The following is a 17,316-nucleotide window of genomic DNA, read 5'->3' on the forward strand; positions in this document are numbered from 1 at the left end:
GGGGCTGCTACCACACATCAGCTCTGCACACTCACCAAGCGCAAGCCCTCCACACAGGTGTTCTGGCCTTCTTTTCTTTGGCCTGCGCTGCCGACTCTAAAGAGAGGGTAAGAGGCACCAGTGTGGTGCTTGGTGCTTTACCTAACACTCAGGGATTGCTTCAGAAGTTGCTTAGGGGCAGGCCAGATGTGCCTGAGGTGATGGCGACCGTTACAGAATGACACTGACTGCTGATACGGTTGACAGGTGGCATGAGAGTTACTGTTACTGTCCTCCCACTTGCCACTTTAACAATAAGGACATGGCCAGTTGTTAGCCTACTTTTAAAAACTATTTTATTTATGTTTCTAATGCCTCTCCAACCCCCCAACCCTAGGTGGGAGAGAAAGAAGGGAGAGGGGATATAGTTCTCTTTACCTACTTCCTGCTGGGTAGGGTTGTTGGGCTCCTTGGGGCAAGTCCAATCTTTGCTTCAGGAGATCTCCAACTTCTCCTCAAACGGCATCAACAGCAACCAGGAGCAACAGGGAAAGCACCAGCAGCACTTTTCTTACTTGGAGCCCCCCCGCCCCCCCCCCCCCCAGCACTCTCTGGGCTCTGGCCTTTACTCCTTCTCAGAGTCCTCAGAATTAAACTCTCTGCAGCTGGGAAAGAGCCCCTCTCAGGGCCCGCATGAGGCAAATAGTCTGCTGCTGTGGACCATCTGAATCAGTCCCACATAACATAACTGAAATTTTAAAGATGCCAGAACTTTCCCCTACAGTCAGTGCCCTTGAGGGACTCTTCCACAGCCTGACTCTGTGTTAATTAGTCTTTGTCTCTGATAAAACACCTGGGGCACATAACACAATGGAGGAAAGCTTTATCTCTGATTCATGGTTTCAGAGCATTTGGGCTAAAGTTGGTTGGTTTCCTTGTTTTACACCTATGGCAAGGCTGAAACATCATAGTGGAAAAAAACGGAAATTCTGGAAAAAACAAGGAAAGAAAGAGGGAGAGGGAGGGAGAGTGGAAGGGAGAGTAGGAGGGAAAGGGATGGATGGGTAGATGGAGGGTAGATGGAAGGAGGGAGGGAGGGAGAGAATGAGACTCCTCAGAGACACCTCTCCAGTCACCTACTTCCTTCACCAGTTACTGAGCCCATTCAGTGTGAACTCATCAATAAATTAACCAGTTTATGATGCTATATTCTCATCATCCAATACCACCTCAGTAGCGCTACTGAGGACTAAGCCCAAGGGAAGTGTGGAAAATTAAGAAACATTTGGCTAGAATAAAGGAAGCAGAGAAAGGGAGAGGGAATCTTAGTGAGTGAAAATATGAGGACATGATATTCCAAGGACGGTTGAGGGCAAGGTTTACTGTAGATAGGAGGGAGAGAACAGCCAGGGGCATCTGGAAAGGTCCAGACTGAACATTGCCAGAAGACTGCACCAGGCTATGAACAAGGAGGGCAGGGAGAGTGAGAGCGTGCTATGAAGCTAAGAGTGAGCCAGGAGACAAGAGCACCAAAGAGCGCTTGCAGTCAAGGGTCTGAGTTATATAGGGAAGAGAAGCTGGGGAAGGAAAGTGAAGCTCAGAGCTGGAGAGGTGGAGGGTGGGGGCGGGGCCTGCCAGCCAGGAAGACTCCTAACCGGCCCTTGGGATGCTCAGAGCCTGGAGGCATTGCCCTCTTGGACATGTTAAATAGGCGCCTCAGTTAGCCCTGCCCTGAGTCTGAGCCCTAGCACTTAGAGGACGGCGAGATAGCTTTGGAATGAAGAAGCTGGTGCGCATGCTTGCTGACTGTCCCCAAATATTTTTTTTTTACCCAGTGACCATGACTGGCCCCTGTCAGAACATGGGCCTGCACCTTTAGGCTAGATCCTGCAGCCCAGATCAGGCTTCCTCCTTGGAACTTCCTCTGAGACAGGTAAGAAGCCATCTGTGCTGCCACTGAAGACTAGGAGGGTAGGGTTGCTGGCTCCTCTTTGTCACGTGACTGTGCTGAAGTAAACTGAGTGAAGTGAAGCTTCCTGCCACCCCTATGAGGCTATAGACGTCAGCCCAGTGCTTCCTGCGGAGGGTCTTGTCCGGAGAGTTGTCTTCTGGGCTTCCTCGGAGTGGACTCTAGGGAGGCCTCCGGTAGGGCTGCTCACTCCATCTCGCTTAGTCTCACTTGTCATGAAGCCCCTCTCCAGGCTGTGCAGAAAGCCTCTCCTTCACTTTAAGGCCGCAGTGCGTTAGGATCTTCCATATATGGTTTTGTTTTTGTTTAATATGCCCCTTCCACCCTAGGCCCAATCACAGCCTCAAGGTCCTCTGACTCTAATAAACCTCATTGAGAGTAATTGTATCAGTTTCCCGTTCAAACCAACTGCTACTGTCAGCACTCCATTTAATCACTGCCATCTCAGTTAAACTTTGTCTTGTCAGGGTTCGGAAGATGCTGACAGGACTAGTATGCAAACATCAAAAGGTGTTTACTCTGCAGAAGACGGGCATGCTGGGGCTACCACATGCCACCACAACAGAGGGGAGCTGAAGGTCCCTTTTAAAGTCAGAGAGGGGAATTCCTTCCGTGGCTGCGTGACCTCGATTGGGATTGGCTGGTGCCCAGGGAGGCTGCGTGACTCTGGTCAGGACTCAGGTGCTTTTCAAACCTGTAGTTAAGCAACCTGATCTAACCCAGGTCAGATGTCTTGGCAGTTTTCGGTTGGTTTCCCTTTTTCTGTGATTTTTTTTTTCTTGCAACTCTTAGGCCTGTCCTGTCTAGCAAGAAAATGAATATTTAACCAGGCCCTCTCAGACTCAGGAAGTAATGACAGAGATGCCAAGTAAAATGTAAGAAGCACAGTTAAACTGAAACTTTAGACACTGAATATATTCTTAGTGTAAATTTTGTTCCAAATATAGCATGAAACTTACACTAGAAGTATCATTTATTGGGGCTAGAATGATGGCTCAGTGGTTAAGAGCACTGGGTGCTCTTTCAGAGGACCCAGGTTCAATTCCCCAGCACCGACAAAGTGGTTCACAACCATCTATAACTTCAGTTCCAGAGGATTCAATGCCCTTTCCTGGCCTCCACAGGCATTGCATGCATGTTGTTCACAGACATACATGTAGGCAAAACAGCCACACATATAAAGAAAAAAAAATGAAAATCTTTAAAAATGAAAAATGAGGGAGCCTGACCAACTAAATAAGCCTGACCAACTCCATGACATGCTTCGTTTTCTTGCTAGACAGAACAGGCCTCCTAAGAGTTACAGGAAAAACCACAGAAAAGGAGCAACCAATCAGAAACAGCCAAGACATCTGGCCTGGGGAAGATAAGGTTGCCTAACTACAGGTTTGAAAAGCACCAGAGTCCCGACCAGAGCCACATAGCTTCCATAGGCACTGGGCAATTTTAACTGTAATCATGAAGCCACAGTAGGAGGCCCCCTTTCTGGCTTTGAAAGGGGTCTTCAAGCTCCCCTTGGGGTTTCCACCATGTTGTAAAGGTGGACCCCAGCATGCTAGACTTTTTCAGAATTAAATGCTCTTTGCTTTTACATTCTACTTGAGTCTGGGTCTTTCCTTCAGTCAATTTTGGATCCTAACAAAAATATGTTATTTATCATTGTGACTCAAGTAGAGATAGCTCAGTGGTAGAGCACGTTGCTCAATACACGTAAGGTTCTGGGTTCAAGTCCCAACACTGCCCAAACTCAATGCTTAAGTGGAACTGGCAGGTAACCTGAGCTCCCTGAGTTTTTATTTGCTTAACTTGGCAGCTGGATTCTTGGAGGCTTAGGAGGCACCTCACAGAAATCCACATTAGAGCTAACCTCTGAAGAAATGGTTTAAAAACACGCAGTCTATAACACAGGCAATGACTTTTCCTTTAATATAATTCATGATGTTTTGACAGCCTTCAAATCCAAATCAGATTTTGCGGTTTGGTGAACAGGTGAGCCCTTGTGCATGATGATGAACTTGAGCTTCCTCCGAGGTCCTAGAAGCCGTGGTCCTTGAAGTATTTGGCTCGAGCAAGGACGTCATTGCAGAAGTCACAGTTCAGGTCCTGGTTGCTTCGGACAAAGCTAGGGCCATTACTGTAGGCACAGAGTCCGCCTGAAATTCATGCAACAGGTTAACCCTCACCTGGCACCAGGACACTCAGCAAAAGCTCAGATTCCCTTTCCCAGGTGCCGCTCAGCGGGAAGCCGTGGCCTGGAGCACCTGGTGCCACGTTTATTGTCACATTTGTCTCTCAATGCCAGGCTGTGGAACACCTACCTCTCAGGTACTGGTCGGGGGTCCAGCTTGGAAACCTAGTCTTGACCTCTTTGATTCTAGAAGTCAGAGTCTCGGTTTTCTGGGAAACCCAGGACTCACTCTTCCAGGATGTAGGAGGGTAGAATTTTGGGTCCTGGTGGGAAGAAGGCAGAGGAAGAGCCTGGTGACACAGCATCCTCACTGACGGCGCTACTCTTCCACCTCCCTTCTGTTCTCCTTCCACTCTCCATCTCCATGGAGACCAAGTGGTGAAGCTGTTTGCACCTACGGGGAGAATTACTGTCCAAAACATCTAAGACTCTAAGACGAGGGTTGTCGAGGACATGGAAGAATCAGAATCCTGTGCAGTGTTGATGGGAACTCAACATGGTGTCGGGACCGTGGACAGCAATACAGGGGTCTCTTCTTGCAAAAGTTAACATTACAGATGCTGTACAACCTAGCACTGCCAGTTCTGGGTGTTCCTCCAAACGAATTGACTCACCCTGAGAGGGGAGGGTGAGAGAGCAAGAGGGAGACACACACACAGGGAGCGGGGAGGATCTCACAGAGATACACACACTTGCCTGCTTATTTCAGTCCTGCTCACAATATCCAAGAGGCAAAAATGACTTAAATGTCCTTGACAAATGGACAGAGAAAATGAGCTATACACACCCATATAATAGTATTCAGCCTCAAATAGGTAGACAGTTATATTGTGATGGGCAGAGGATATTATGCTGAGTGAAATAAGCCAGTCTCTCTCTCTCTCTCTCTCTCTCTCTCTCTCTCTCTCTCTCTCTCTCTCACACACACACACACACACACACGGACAACAAAAATCAGATTTACGGATGGGAAGAACAGAATAGGGGTGATGGGCGGCGGCAGGTGTGGAGTTGCAGGTTAATATGTCCAGACTTCCAGTTTTACAGTAAAGCTTTTCTAGAAAATCTGAGGTACAATGTTGTTCCTGTAATTACCAGTACTGTGTGACCCAGGATGGCATTGGAATTGAAACCTGTTAAGAGGCCAGATCTCACTTTACACAGAAAGTGGGCTACAGGGTCCAGGCTAACAGAGGTCGTCTCTCTGTTGCCTCAGTGGAACACAGAGAGGTCAAGCCAGAGGCCAAGATGGCTAATGCAGGTAGAGGGTGTCGTGAGCCCTTTCCTTAGTGCTGCAGACCTAATTCTGAAATGAGCCAGGAAGGGATCTGCCTGTGCTTCCGGCCTCCTTGCAGGTGGTCAGAATGTCTGAAGGTGAGTCTAAGCCTTCTTGAATGCCACAGTCACCACTTCCACAGAGGGATCATGGGATTGAGGAGAAAGGGCTGAATTTAGGAGATTCTGACTTCATCACATGGGAGATAGACTGATTCTTCCCACAAGGTATAGATTTCACAAGAGGAAAGGAAGAAAGGAAGAAAGGAAGACAGAAAGAAAGAAAGAAAGAAAGAAAGAAAGAAAGAAAGGAAGGAAGGAAGGAAGGAAGGAAGGAAGGAAGGAAGGAAGGAAGAAAGAAAGAAAGAAAGAAAGAAAGAAAGAAAGAAAGAAAGAAAGAAAGAAAGAAAGAAAGAAAGAGAAAAAGAAAAAGGGTTAAGTAGATGACTCTAGTCCTAACAGCACAGGTGTCCTTGGTCCCAGTTCTTGCTTTGCCAGTGTTAACGTGCCAACAGTGATGCCTTTGTGAACCCCATCTCAGCACTGGTGACTCACTGCCCCCCCCTTATCAAATTATTGAATGTGTCTCCAAATCAAAATGAGACAAGGGGCCAGAAGTTACTTTGAAATTGAAGTTCATACGAGAAGCCAAGAGAAGGCAACTCAAGATCATGAGGTAATAAGTTTCCTGAAAAGCTTGAAAATGACATAGTGCACACAGCTTTCTCATCGACAGTGTGAGAGGCAACAGGAAACTCCATCCTCATCTTCACCCTTGCCCTGACACTGGCTCAGCCCCAGAAGACCCCGGTGAGTGATATTGGGTCTAATCAGTGCACAATTAAAATCAACCGTCAGAAGTAAGAGCCGAACAGAGAAAAGACAAGGAGAGAGGAATTTAATGTCATTGAGAACCTACCAAACATAGCTACTTTTTGTGAGCCACCATGTGGGTGCTGGGAATTGAACTCAGGACCTCTGGAAGAGCAGTCAGTGCTCTTAATCACTGAGGCATCTCTCCAGCCCCACAACTACTTTTTTTTTTTTTTAAACATTATCCCATTGACTCTTTTTAATAATTCTGTTGGAATGGCAGTTAGGGGCTGGAGTAGAGGCCAATGGTAGGGCACGGGCTTAGCATGAGCAAAGTGTGGCTCCCAACACTGCTAAAAACAAAGTGAAGTACAATGGCCCATTCAGGGTCACACACGGAAACTACAGAGCAAGGATGCAATCTGTGACCTCCCCCCTAAACTAGTGCCTCACTGGGAACTGAGAATAGTGCATCCTGGGTGCTGTGCCTTGGCAATGCAGCAGTATTCAGTCTGCAAAGAAACTGTGGCTCTTAGTGCATCGAAATGGTGCCAGAATTGATGCAGCTCTCACAAACTCTAGGTGACACATTCACCCCGTGTTCTGTGTCACCCTGACATCTACAATGAAAACAGAATTGTGTTCCCTCGGAGTTGTATCACAAGTCAGAGAGGCCACATGTTTTCTCTCTCTCTCTCTCTCTCTCTCTCTCTCTCTCTCTCACACACACACACACACACACACACACACACACACACAGAGTACCTAGACCACCATGTAGTATATTCTTCAATCTTTTGTTCAGTCTGGAGCACCCTGACTTGTCTGGCTGCCCAGGGGGCTCTAGGAATCCACCTGATTCCACTTTCTCAGCATTGAGATGACAGGCACACAGCACCATGGCTGGCTTTTTCACATGTGTGTTGGAGATCAGAACTCAGGTCCTCTTGCATTCCCAGGAGGAGCTTTGCCGGCTAGGCATCTCCCCGGCCTCCAGTAGGCATCTCCCCGGCCTCCAGCAGGCATCTCCCCGGCCTCCAGCAGGCATCTCCCCGGCCTCCAGTAGGCATCTCCTGGCCTCCAGTCACCCTGATAGCTAGAGCATTACCTGTACCACCCCGACTGCGCTGCCCACGTCGCCCATATCCACCACAAAATTGCCACCCTGAGACTCCCTGGACAGGACACCAGCGATCACGGCAGGATCCACGCAGTACTTTTTGGCGATCACTCTCATCGTGGGTTTGTATCTCAGAAGGTAGGGTCTGTCTATTTCAGCCAGCCTTTCAGAAGCACGGACCCCTAGAGCAGACACAGAAGAAGGTGTGTGGCTGAGGGGGATTTGGCCTTACATTTAGATCTGTGACTGAAAACCCCCAATTTAACCCCCGATCCCAGATTAAGACTTTTTCTGTGAATCGGAGTCAACACCAAATGCATCTCCTGAGGTCGGAGGTCTCTGGGGCCACAGTGGTCATGAGCTAGGCCCTGTCCTATCCATGTCAATTCTGTGGGCACAAGCACCACTGGTCCAATCCTGAGACCCTCAGAGACGGTTTCCCAATAAGATGCATGGTGCCAGCACAACCGTTCACCGTGTGAAGGAGAAAGCTCCCTGAACCCTCAGTAAGTTCTTGGTGAGTGAGTGGACATTTGTGCTCACAACTGCAATTTTCAACCCCTACATAATGTCAAGAAATAGTACTTTAACTATTATAAATTTAAACTATTAATAAGAATGAAAAATGATCCTGATTTCCACAGGTTTCCTCAGTTCTAGTTGCCCAAGCAGCACTCTGTCCCCATGACACAGGGTTTGTCAGCTAACCCAGCTTCAGGAGAGCCTTGGAAAAGTACATGATTGTTTAAGTAGAGCCATGGCTTGCACAGTGGCTCTGGAATCCACCTTAGTGCCTCTTTCCTTCTGCTCCTTAGCGGAGGAGCGTGAGAAACAGTAAGAGTCAAGAGAAAAGAGTGGACACAGAGATTGTTACTACCGCAGTAAGTCAGGCCGTAACGTCTTCCAAACCCACAAGACGCTCCTGGGGTTTGCAGGGTGCGAATGTTTCCATAGCATCCCCAGCTGCCGCCTTCAGAGCAGCCTGCCGAAGAGAAAAGCACAGCCTGAGGTACTGAGCTAGAGTGCTGTGCGTGAATTACATCAGCAAACAACGCGCTCAGATCAGCGAGAGCTATGGCTCTGCGCTTCTCTACTCTTGAATCTCTTTTGAAACTAAGCTAGCAGTGCTCCAGCGAAGTATCACAGCTCTGCTTTGATGTTAAGCCTCCTTTTCTGCAGGCCCGAGGGACTGCTGGAGCACTTCCTTCTCTGCAAAGCTCAAGGCCTGTCTCATAGTTCATTGGTCTGATGCACTAGTCGTGGTTCCTCTGGAGAACCATGTATGTTAAAGCCAGAGTCTCCTTGGCATCTCCACCCAGGCCCCAAGTACAGGCATGGTCTGTAAACGGGGACGTGGGTTGGATTTAGCTTCTCCCAGAGCATTCTGAGCCGGGGGCAGAGGTTGAAGAGAGTGCGCAGACAAGCCTTCGGATCAGGTCTCTGTAGAAGTTCTACCTGTGCCTTTCTCTTCTGCCTTACACTTACCTCCCAAGACAGCCGCGCTGTGGTTCTAGTCATCCCTGAAGCGGAGGCATTGCGTTCATTAATTACTTGACTAATTAATTAATGCTTTTGAGACAGTCTTCATGCAGCCCAGGTTGGCAACTATGTAGTCAAGGATTATCTTGAACTCCTGGTTTTCCTGGCCCACCTCCCCAAGTACTGGGATGTGTGCAGTGAGGGGCAAAGCCTGGGGGCCCTCCTGTCCTTGAACGCCTCCGCGGTGCACTTCTGTCCTCGTGACTGCTGACAAGTGCCTTTGGTGTGGCAGTTGATCGTGTCCTTGCCCGCTCCCTAAGCACACCACACCCGTCACAGTTCCTCATATACCCAATGCTTGGCACCTTGTAGGAGCTTTAAGATGCTAGTTGAATGAATTAGGGCATATGTAGTAAATACTAAATAAATACATATTTCAAATAAAAACCAAGTCTTTCCACTGATTGCCCTAGCTACAGCCAACATTAGAGCCAAAGCTGGCATCTGATGATTGGGACTAAGTGCCCACCAGCCCACATCTGGGCTCTTAGTGCTACTTTGTCACTAGAATTACGTCAGTCACGTAGGAACCTTCTCAAGCTCTCTATGGAAATATAGAATCTCTAAATAAATCCAGTGTTATGGCGTTTGGTGGTTGATCTCTGTTGTCATGTTGATGGAGATTTACAGTCACCATAGAAGCAAATCCGTGTGTGTGTGTGTGTGTGTGTGTGTGTGTGTGTGTATGTGGTATGTGGTGTGTGTATGGTGTGTGTGTGTGTGTGGTGTGTGTGATGTGTGTGTGGTGTGTGTGTGGTGTGTGTGTGTATGTGTGTGTGGTGTGTGTGTGTGTATGTGGTATGTGGTGTGTGTGTGGTGTGTGTGTGTGTGGTGTGTGTGGTGTGTGTGTGGTGTGTGTGTGTGTGGTGTGGTGTGTGTGTGTGTGTGTGTGTGTGTGTGTGTGTGGTGTGTGTGTGGTGTGTGTGGTGTGTGTGTGGTGTGTGTGTGTGTGGTGTGGTGTGTGTGTGTGTGTGTGTGTGGTGTGTGTGTGGTGTGTGTGGTGTGTGTGTGTGCCCACACATGCTGGATCAGCTGGGGAGACTGTGTGGGTGTTTTTCTATCTCATGGACTGCTGTCCTGGGCTGAATCAAAAGGAGAAAATGGGTCACAGCGCTCATCCCCCTCCTCTTCCTGATGACAGACATTATATGACCTCATTCCCCCCCTCCCCCGAGCCTCCCCAACATGATGGGCTACATCTCAACCTGTGACCCAAACTGAGCCCTTCCTGTTTAAAACTGCTTTTTCCGGGTGCTCTGTCCCAGCAGTGAGTAAAGTGAGCAGTTATCGCCGGTGAACATTTAAAGCAATGTTGTCGCAAGCGCACAAGAACTGTAGGGACCCCATCCACTTAGGGGACACTTGGGGCAGGTGCTCATCAGTCGTTAATCCTAACAGCAGGATTTATCAGGCATCTTAGGAGAAAAACAATGCTTTCTCTTTAGTTATGTAAGCAGAAAGTTTATCATTACCTTGTTATGCTTTTTTTTTCCTATCCATTTCCAAGTTGTTTGGGAAAAATGAAACACACTCACCAGTCAGGGCCAGGAGGCCCAGGAACAGCCACAGTGGAGTCATGCTGAGTAGCGGGTTCTGTGGCACCTGAAATGCTTTTAAGATTAAAATTAGTTAACAGTCTGAAACACCAGTCCTTGTCATAACAGCACACTGCTTCTATGAGGTGTGTAGATAGAATGAGATCTCCACGTCCAAAATAGAAAATGAGTGATTGGAATCATAATAGAGAAGCAAAAATGGGGCAGATGTACCATTTAGCTGAATGCTACAAACCTGTTAATCTCAGCCATCACAAGTCAGGGGGCTCTTGAATTCAATGCCAAACAGAGAGAAGAAACGGGAGGCGAGGGATGCTGGGCATGAATTAGTTTTAAAAGCTGCCTGTGGGACAGAAGTACTGCAAATTCAAGGCTAGCCTGGGGTACATAGTAAGACTATTGGGAAAAAACAATTGTTTTGATTCTTGGCACTGAGAAACGCAACTCAGAATGCTGAAAAGCAATTTAAATCCAAATGTGACATGAGATTTTGTGTTGATGGTCTCCATGCATTGGTTCCCCTTCTGTCTTTAGGTTGGAGAAAAGGACACACCCTCCTCAGTGCCTTGGAATAGGCCCTGAATCTTTACTTTGGGTGAAGGAAGGAGTGGGAAGTGTTGCCCTATTGCTCTCGTCCCCATTCTGGGGAAGCCAGACTCCCTGGCTCCCCTTAAACTGTGTTCCTCGGTCTCTTTTTGTGACACTCGTGGGTCATAACTCAGGGAGGGTGAATAGACAGGGCCCCAGAAAGCATGGGCAGGGACCCAGCGAGGAATTACCAGACCCTCCCTGCCCTGGAGAATTGCTAAGGAGGATCATCAAACATGTGCCACCATGCTGTCTCTTTTCTTCATCCCAAGTTCTTCCCGAAACCTAACAGCCACTGTGTTCAAGCAGTCCTGCCGCCTCCCCCACACCACCTCACTCCACAGGAGATGCAAACCCTCCCCACTATAGGCATGGGTGCTTCCCGCCATCTCCCTGGTTCTTTCTCTCTCTCCTCTCTCTTTCTGTCCCCATCTCTCTCCCTTTCTCCCACCCCCATCATTTATTTGGGGGGAGAGACAGAATATAGTTCCTCCTCCAGGCCAGGTAAACACTGCTGCTAAGGGACACCCCTCCCTCTAGATTTATCCCTATAGATGGGATAAACACCCAGGGCGAGAGAGGTGTTCCCAGGTGGAGAGGCATGAAGGAAGTCACCTGACTTCCAGCGTCACACACCGCACACCCGCATCCGGGGGAGCTTGTGGCCCTACAGCAAGCCCGGCTTTCTGCCAGTCTTTCCTACAGCATTGAGACGGTCTGTTTCACTTCCCTTGGCTCCACAGAAAAATGTCGTATTTAGCGCCCAGACTGTTTAGGAACTTGGAATGTTAGCGGCTCCGGCAGGAGCGGTCAGATTCTTTCCCTCAGCAGAGACCATGCACTGAGGATTTCTGATTCTCGAGGAAGGAGTGTAAGAGAGGACATTAATCAACAAAAAGAAAGAGCCGCTTAGGTATAAAATGAGTGTTCAAAGCCTCACAAAAACAAAATGCCCTTTCTCCCAGTTTGCTTCTGGTGATAAACGCCATTACCAAACAGCAACGTCCATCACTAGGGGAGATTGAGTCAGGAACTCAAACAGGGCAGCCCTCCAGCATGGCAGCAACCTGGAGCAGCAACCCTCAGCTGAGGCTTCCTCTTCCTAGGTGTGTGTTAATTCGATAACCCAGATTAACCATCAGCTTTGCAGAGATATCTCACTGGCTTTATAGAAAGGTCCTGCTAGCAGAAAGAGCTCTGCTAGCAGGGTGTGTGGCACACGCCTGTAATCACAGCACTTGGGGAGGCAGGCAGATCTCTGTGAGTTCTGAGGCTAGCCTGGGCTACAGAGTGAGTGCAGGACAGCCAAGGCTACACGGAGAAACACTGTCTTGAAAAACCAAAAGTCAAAAAGGGAAAAGAGCCCCGCTCACATTCAAATGTTGATCCTGGAGCATTTCAACTGTTTTTTTTTTTTCTGATTTTCCAGGAAAGGAAGATGCTTCCTATTGGAACCCCGAGAGGAAGGACACAGCTTTCATTGCAGCCCAAGCGTTAACTCACTTCCCAAGCGCGGAACCGAGCGTCTGTGCGGCACAAGCCCTAGGCTGGATCTATGAAACACACGCACCAGTTACTTAGCAACACAAAGTCACTCTCTGCCTCCTGTGGCCAGGTATGAAGAGCAATTATTTTCAGTGGTGTCAGGTACATCGCAAAATGTGACAATGGATTTCTTGTATGAATAGACAAGGTAGTCCATTCATAAAGAGCATGCAGAGTGACTCAGACTTCATGGCCCAGTTTGTCCAGGTGTCAACAAGTACTCCATATTTAAGAGCTGAGGCATCTCAGGCATGTGCTCAAGGAGTGTCCACTGTTTACACATGACTCATGTGTGAGTTCCCTTCCGCTCCCCACACTCGGAGCCATTGTGAAAGTGTCAGCCAGGGTAAGTATGGTGCCATGATGTCAGTCACGATATCTTCTATGTCGCCGTTCTCCCAATCTAAAGAGCTGGAGAACACAGGCAGCCAGGGAGGGCCAGGCTGAGGCAACAGCTCCCCTTTGGAACAGGAAGCCACAGCATTCCTCGGGGGCTTGTCCTCTGCCGGGACGTCTTCTTCTACCTGTCTTTTTTTTCCCCACGCTGGGCATTCTGTAATTACCAAAGCATTGTACAGAGCTGTGATAAATGAAGACCGTTTCTTCCTCAGCTCTTAACAACTGGGTTCGAGAAGTGGACATAAAGGTCTTTGGCATATCTAGCCCCTCACCAGAGAAGCGGCAATCCTTTTCGGTGAGTGACTGAGTGCCATGGATCTTCACCTTAACCTTGAAAGATAGATAGCCGGCCATGTCCTTGGGGGAGGGGGCTCCTGCCAGCCTGGAAATGCGTTGTCGCATCAACACCCAGCTGTCTGAGAGATGAGTCTGGCTCTGCCTCATCACGGACCTCATTTGACCCTGGAAGGACTGAGAACGGTGCGGTGTGCCGCATTGACACGTCTTTCCCTGCAAGCCTGGTTGTTGCGCTTGCTTTGCTGCTAACACACCTCTCCATCCACCTTCTCTGGGTGAGCTGATGGGCCATGCCAGCGGCTTCCTTTCTCACTCAGGCCCTCCTGATGTTCTGTTCTCCTCCTCACTTCTTACACACGTGGTATAGACCCAGCCCACTGCCTTGCAGACCGCTTCGCACCAATGGTCGTTATACTAAAAACGACAGTAGCCATGACAGTCATAAGCATCCAGTGCTTCTGCCACTGGGGTTGCATTCCAAGAGGAATAAAAATCTACTTCTTAGAGCCCAGTACAAGATGGCAACATTCCAGACCTTTGCTTGCTTGTGTTTTGTGATAGAGTTGTATAGCCTGGCCTAGAACTTGCTGTGTAGCCCAGGCTGGTTTCATATCTACAGTGTTCCTGCCTCTGCCTACTCTGAGCTACCATGTCTAGCTTGATTTTGTAACCTGAGGTCTTGCCTTGGACCCAGGCTGCCCCGGAACTGGAGATCTCCTTGCTTCCCCTCCCCAGCAACTGCTGGGATGACAGGTGTGTGCCCATGTATCATTTAAGCTGTGCCTGTTCACAGATTGCATTTCCCCACAGCCCGAGGCCACGTGTACTTTCTGAGTTTGGATTACAAGCTGTGAACGCCAGCTAGGAAAACTTAGAAGGTTTGTGAACGTCCTTTCCTTCCTTGTTGGCAAATCGGTAAAGGCTTCCCTTACTGTGGGATGGTCTGAGGGGGCTTCTGTCTGCGTACCTGCTTCTCGCTTTCTCAATTTGCCAGAGTTAAGTCTAAGAAGGCCATCATCCTTGTATGAGCTCGGGAATATCTCTTTCTAAACAAATGTCCTTTTCTGAACAAATATCTAATCAAAGAGATCCTGGCTTCCTCCATCATAGAATCTTGAAAAATGTTTGTCTCTTATGTCTGATAGCCGAGGATCAAACTATTTGACACATCGGCTTTAGCTCTTCACAGCTTCCAGGAAAAGCAGGGCTTTTCTACATACCCTCTCCTCCCCTCACACACATGTGTCTGGGGCTTCTGCAAGACTGAGTGTGAAAGGAGAGAGGTTTACCACCTGGCAAGGTCCTGGCAGTTTAGTCCTTTGGCTTTAACAGAACAAAAAAGACATTCTATTTGGTCTGTTGTCAGCAGAGAGAGGATGGAAGACACATGATCTTGCCCTCAGCAGCCCAAGGAGGTCCTTTAATCCTTTAGGGACCTCATTTCAGGCAAAACCAGCATTCATGGCTTTGACATAGGAAAGAATTTCAGGACTAGACAGGACGAAGCAAGAGTTACTGATTTTAAGGAAAATATTCCAATACAGGCTCTAAGCATAAGGGTTAGGAGAGAGAAAATAAGACACAGCTAAGTGTGGATATTGGCTTCCCACAGGAAAACAGCAAAAATTAAGACAGATCCATGTATGGGTTCCTCAAGGGAGAGTTGCAATTAAGTGTTTTATGGTTAGTTATATATGCCCTTTTGGGAGCTCTCAAGTTATAGCTCAGAAGTGGGTAACAATCCTCCCTTTTCCTTCCTGCTGATAAATGAGATTATGAGGCTGCCCTGGAGAAGCCTTGGTTGGAATTATAATCTGATGCAGTGAAGCCAGGAGCCGCTAGGACTATCCACGGCATTTAGGACATCTTTCCCATAAATGAGGTTTCTCGTGAGAGTTCTAGAAGATTGCAGGTTTGATAGCTGGGAAGCGAGCAAAGCAGGAGCTCCTGCTTCTCTGCCTGTGAGAGGCCTCCGCCAGACTCCGAAGTGAGGGACTCCCTCCCCCAGTTTTGGCCTATCATTTCCCCTTTTTTCTATATGGACCCACTATTACTATTAGTGTTAAATAAACTTGCATTGCTGTCCTCCTGTTCTTGCTCGTATGTACACATGTTCAAAAGAAGCCCTGCACATGCATGGAAAGAAATATAAATTTATATGATGACTGTGAGAGTAGGAAGAATTATCTTATCATCTCACTTGTCTAAAACTTGGCTTTTTCCTGAAAGGTCCTTGAGTTTCATTTGGTTCAGTCTCATTTACTCAGAAGCAAAGCCACATTCACTACCAATCAATTACCAGATCCTGGCATGTTCATTCTAATCAAGCTCAGTACAAGCCCAGCGTCAGTTTCACACTCACCTGTCTGCAGCTGCAGTCAGCTCTCCTTCCTAGGGGCGGTGAGCACACAGAGCTTAAATAGGGTCCCAACTCGCTTCCTCTATTATAAGATTTACAGCTAAATCTCATAAATTATAGTAATAATCATAATAATTACAAATACTTTGAACTCATATAGGGATTTGTTCAAGAATGTCCTGGCATTCTGCACACATCAACCAATTAGTTCTTTACCACACCTCAGAGGACAAATCCTAATTGTAGGTTCAGGATGGCACGTTCGGGTACAACATCTGTTCTAATTCACACCCATTGATTGCTGTGGTGTCATGTAAGGAAGCAAGAAAGGAAGGGGTGGGGAGAGAGATAGAGGAGGGAAATCGAGGCAGGACAAGGCAGAGAAGAGGGAGAAAATGCTGAAGGAAGGGAGGGAGGGAGGAAGGGAAGGATGGAAGAAGTGAAGGAGGGAGGAAGGAGGGAGAGAGAAAAAAAGGAGGGAGGGGTATGAGAAAGGGAGGGAGGGAGGGAGGGAGGAGATTGGACTGTCATAAACTCCTAGTCTGTACTTGGGATGAGGAAAGCTTCTTGTTGAGTTTGCAGTTCAGCATCCCCACCTCAGATTTTGAAGATTTGGATCTTGTTCCTTGCTATCCATGGCTGAGAGTGTGAGGTCTAAGCTTCAGCCCTGGAGAAAGAGGAGGCCCACATGAGGCTGAGAGCTGAAGAGAGCAAGAGGAACCATAGGTTGATAAGACATGCTTTATCCACCAGTACATGGGCTGCTGAGCAGGCAGACACCACAAACACCCAGGCACATACTGACAAGGAGTCCACCCACAGGGCTGCAAACAGACACCAACAGGCAGCCCGGTAAAGGAAAAGGTCTTTGACCTCAAGGACATCTTTATGCTTTATACTGGAATAGTAATAGGGCAGATTATATTACTATTTATTTTGGGGTTCCCTGAGCATCCATTGTCAGCCATCTTTTTCTGACCCACAGCCCCTATGTTAACCATCTTGCCCATGCCAGATATCCATATGAGTGCCATGTTATCTAACATAAATAGTCCAGGATAAGCCTGTTCCCTAAATTCTTTTGTTTGTTCATTTGTTTGTTTTTGTTTTTCAAGTGTTTCTCTTTGTAGCTCTGGCTGTCCTGGAACTAGATTGATAGACCAGGCTGGCCTCAAACTCAGAAATCCACCTGTCTCTGCCTCCTGAGTGCTGGGATTAAAAGCATGTGCCACCATGCCCAGCTATATTCTACCCTCTTCAGACAATAATTGCTTTATCAGAGCAGCCCTATGGGAGTATTCTCTGGGCCCATAATCCACAGTAACAGTGTTTTGTTTTGTTTTGTTTTTTTAATGTTCTATGGGATCTCAGAGCCTTTAGTTTCCCAGGCTTTCATTCTGTTGCTGTGGTAAAATGTTCTGACCCAATGCAACCTGGGAAGGAAAGAGATTGAAGTTGGGGCAGGAACTAGAGCAGAAACTATAGAGGAACAGTGATTACTGGCTAGATCTCTGGCTTGTCCCTCCGACCGATGCTCAGCAACCTTTCCTAGACACCTCGCCCGCCTAGGGATGGCCCTGTCCACAGTGGGCTAGGCCCTGGGGCCTCCCACGTTACTCTTTAATCAATATAATCCTCCACAGGTATAGCCACAAGACAATCTCGTCTGGAGAACCCCGCGACTGAGAT

The 17,316-nt window shown here is 48.0% G+C and overlaps 1 protein-coding gene across 1 annotated transcript; it reads right to left on the reverse strand.

Annotated features, from left to right (window-relative positions):
• Nucleotides 1-3,891: 3,891 nt before the first annotated feature.
• Lyg1 (lysozyme g1) lies at nucleotides 3,892-10,461 on the reverse strand. Its single transcript, XM_021636009.2, has 5 exons — nucleotides 10,419-10,461; nucleotides 8,222-8,326; nucleotides 7,342-7,526; nucleotides 4,267-4,399; nucleotides 3,892-4,101 (listed from the first exon to the last, which is right to left on the reverse strand). The coding sequence occupies exons 1-5, from the start codon at nucleotides 10,459-10,461 to the stop codon at nucleotides 3,983-3,985; spliced, it is 585 nt and encodes a 194-aa protein (XP_021491684.2). The 3' UTR covers nucleotides 3,892-3,982.
• Nucleotides 10,462-17,316: the final 6,855 nt, after the last annotated feature.

This window comes from Meriones unguiculatus, chromosome 16 (assembly GCF_030254825.1).
Source record: "Meriones unguiculatus strain TT.TT164.6M chromosome 16, Bangor_MerUng_6.1, whole genome shotgun sequence".
Classification (NCBI taxonomy): Eukaryota; Metazoa; Chordata; class Mammalia; order Rodentia; family Muridae; genus Meriones; species Meriones unguiculatus.

Coding starts and splice junctions, on each gene's coding strand:
- Lyg1 (XM_021636009.2), bottom strand. CDS start 10,461: ATGACTCCACTGTGGCTGTTCCTGGGCCTCCTGGCCCTGACTG. Junction 7,527..8,221: donor TTACGGCCTGACTTACTGCG/GTAGTAACAATC, acceptor TGTCTGCTCTAG/GGGTCCGTGCTTCTGAAAGG. Junction 4,102..4,266: donor CCCCGACCAGTACCTGAGAG/GTAGGTGTTCCA, acceptor CATGAATTTCAG/GCGGACTCTGTGCCTACAGT.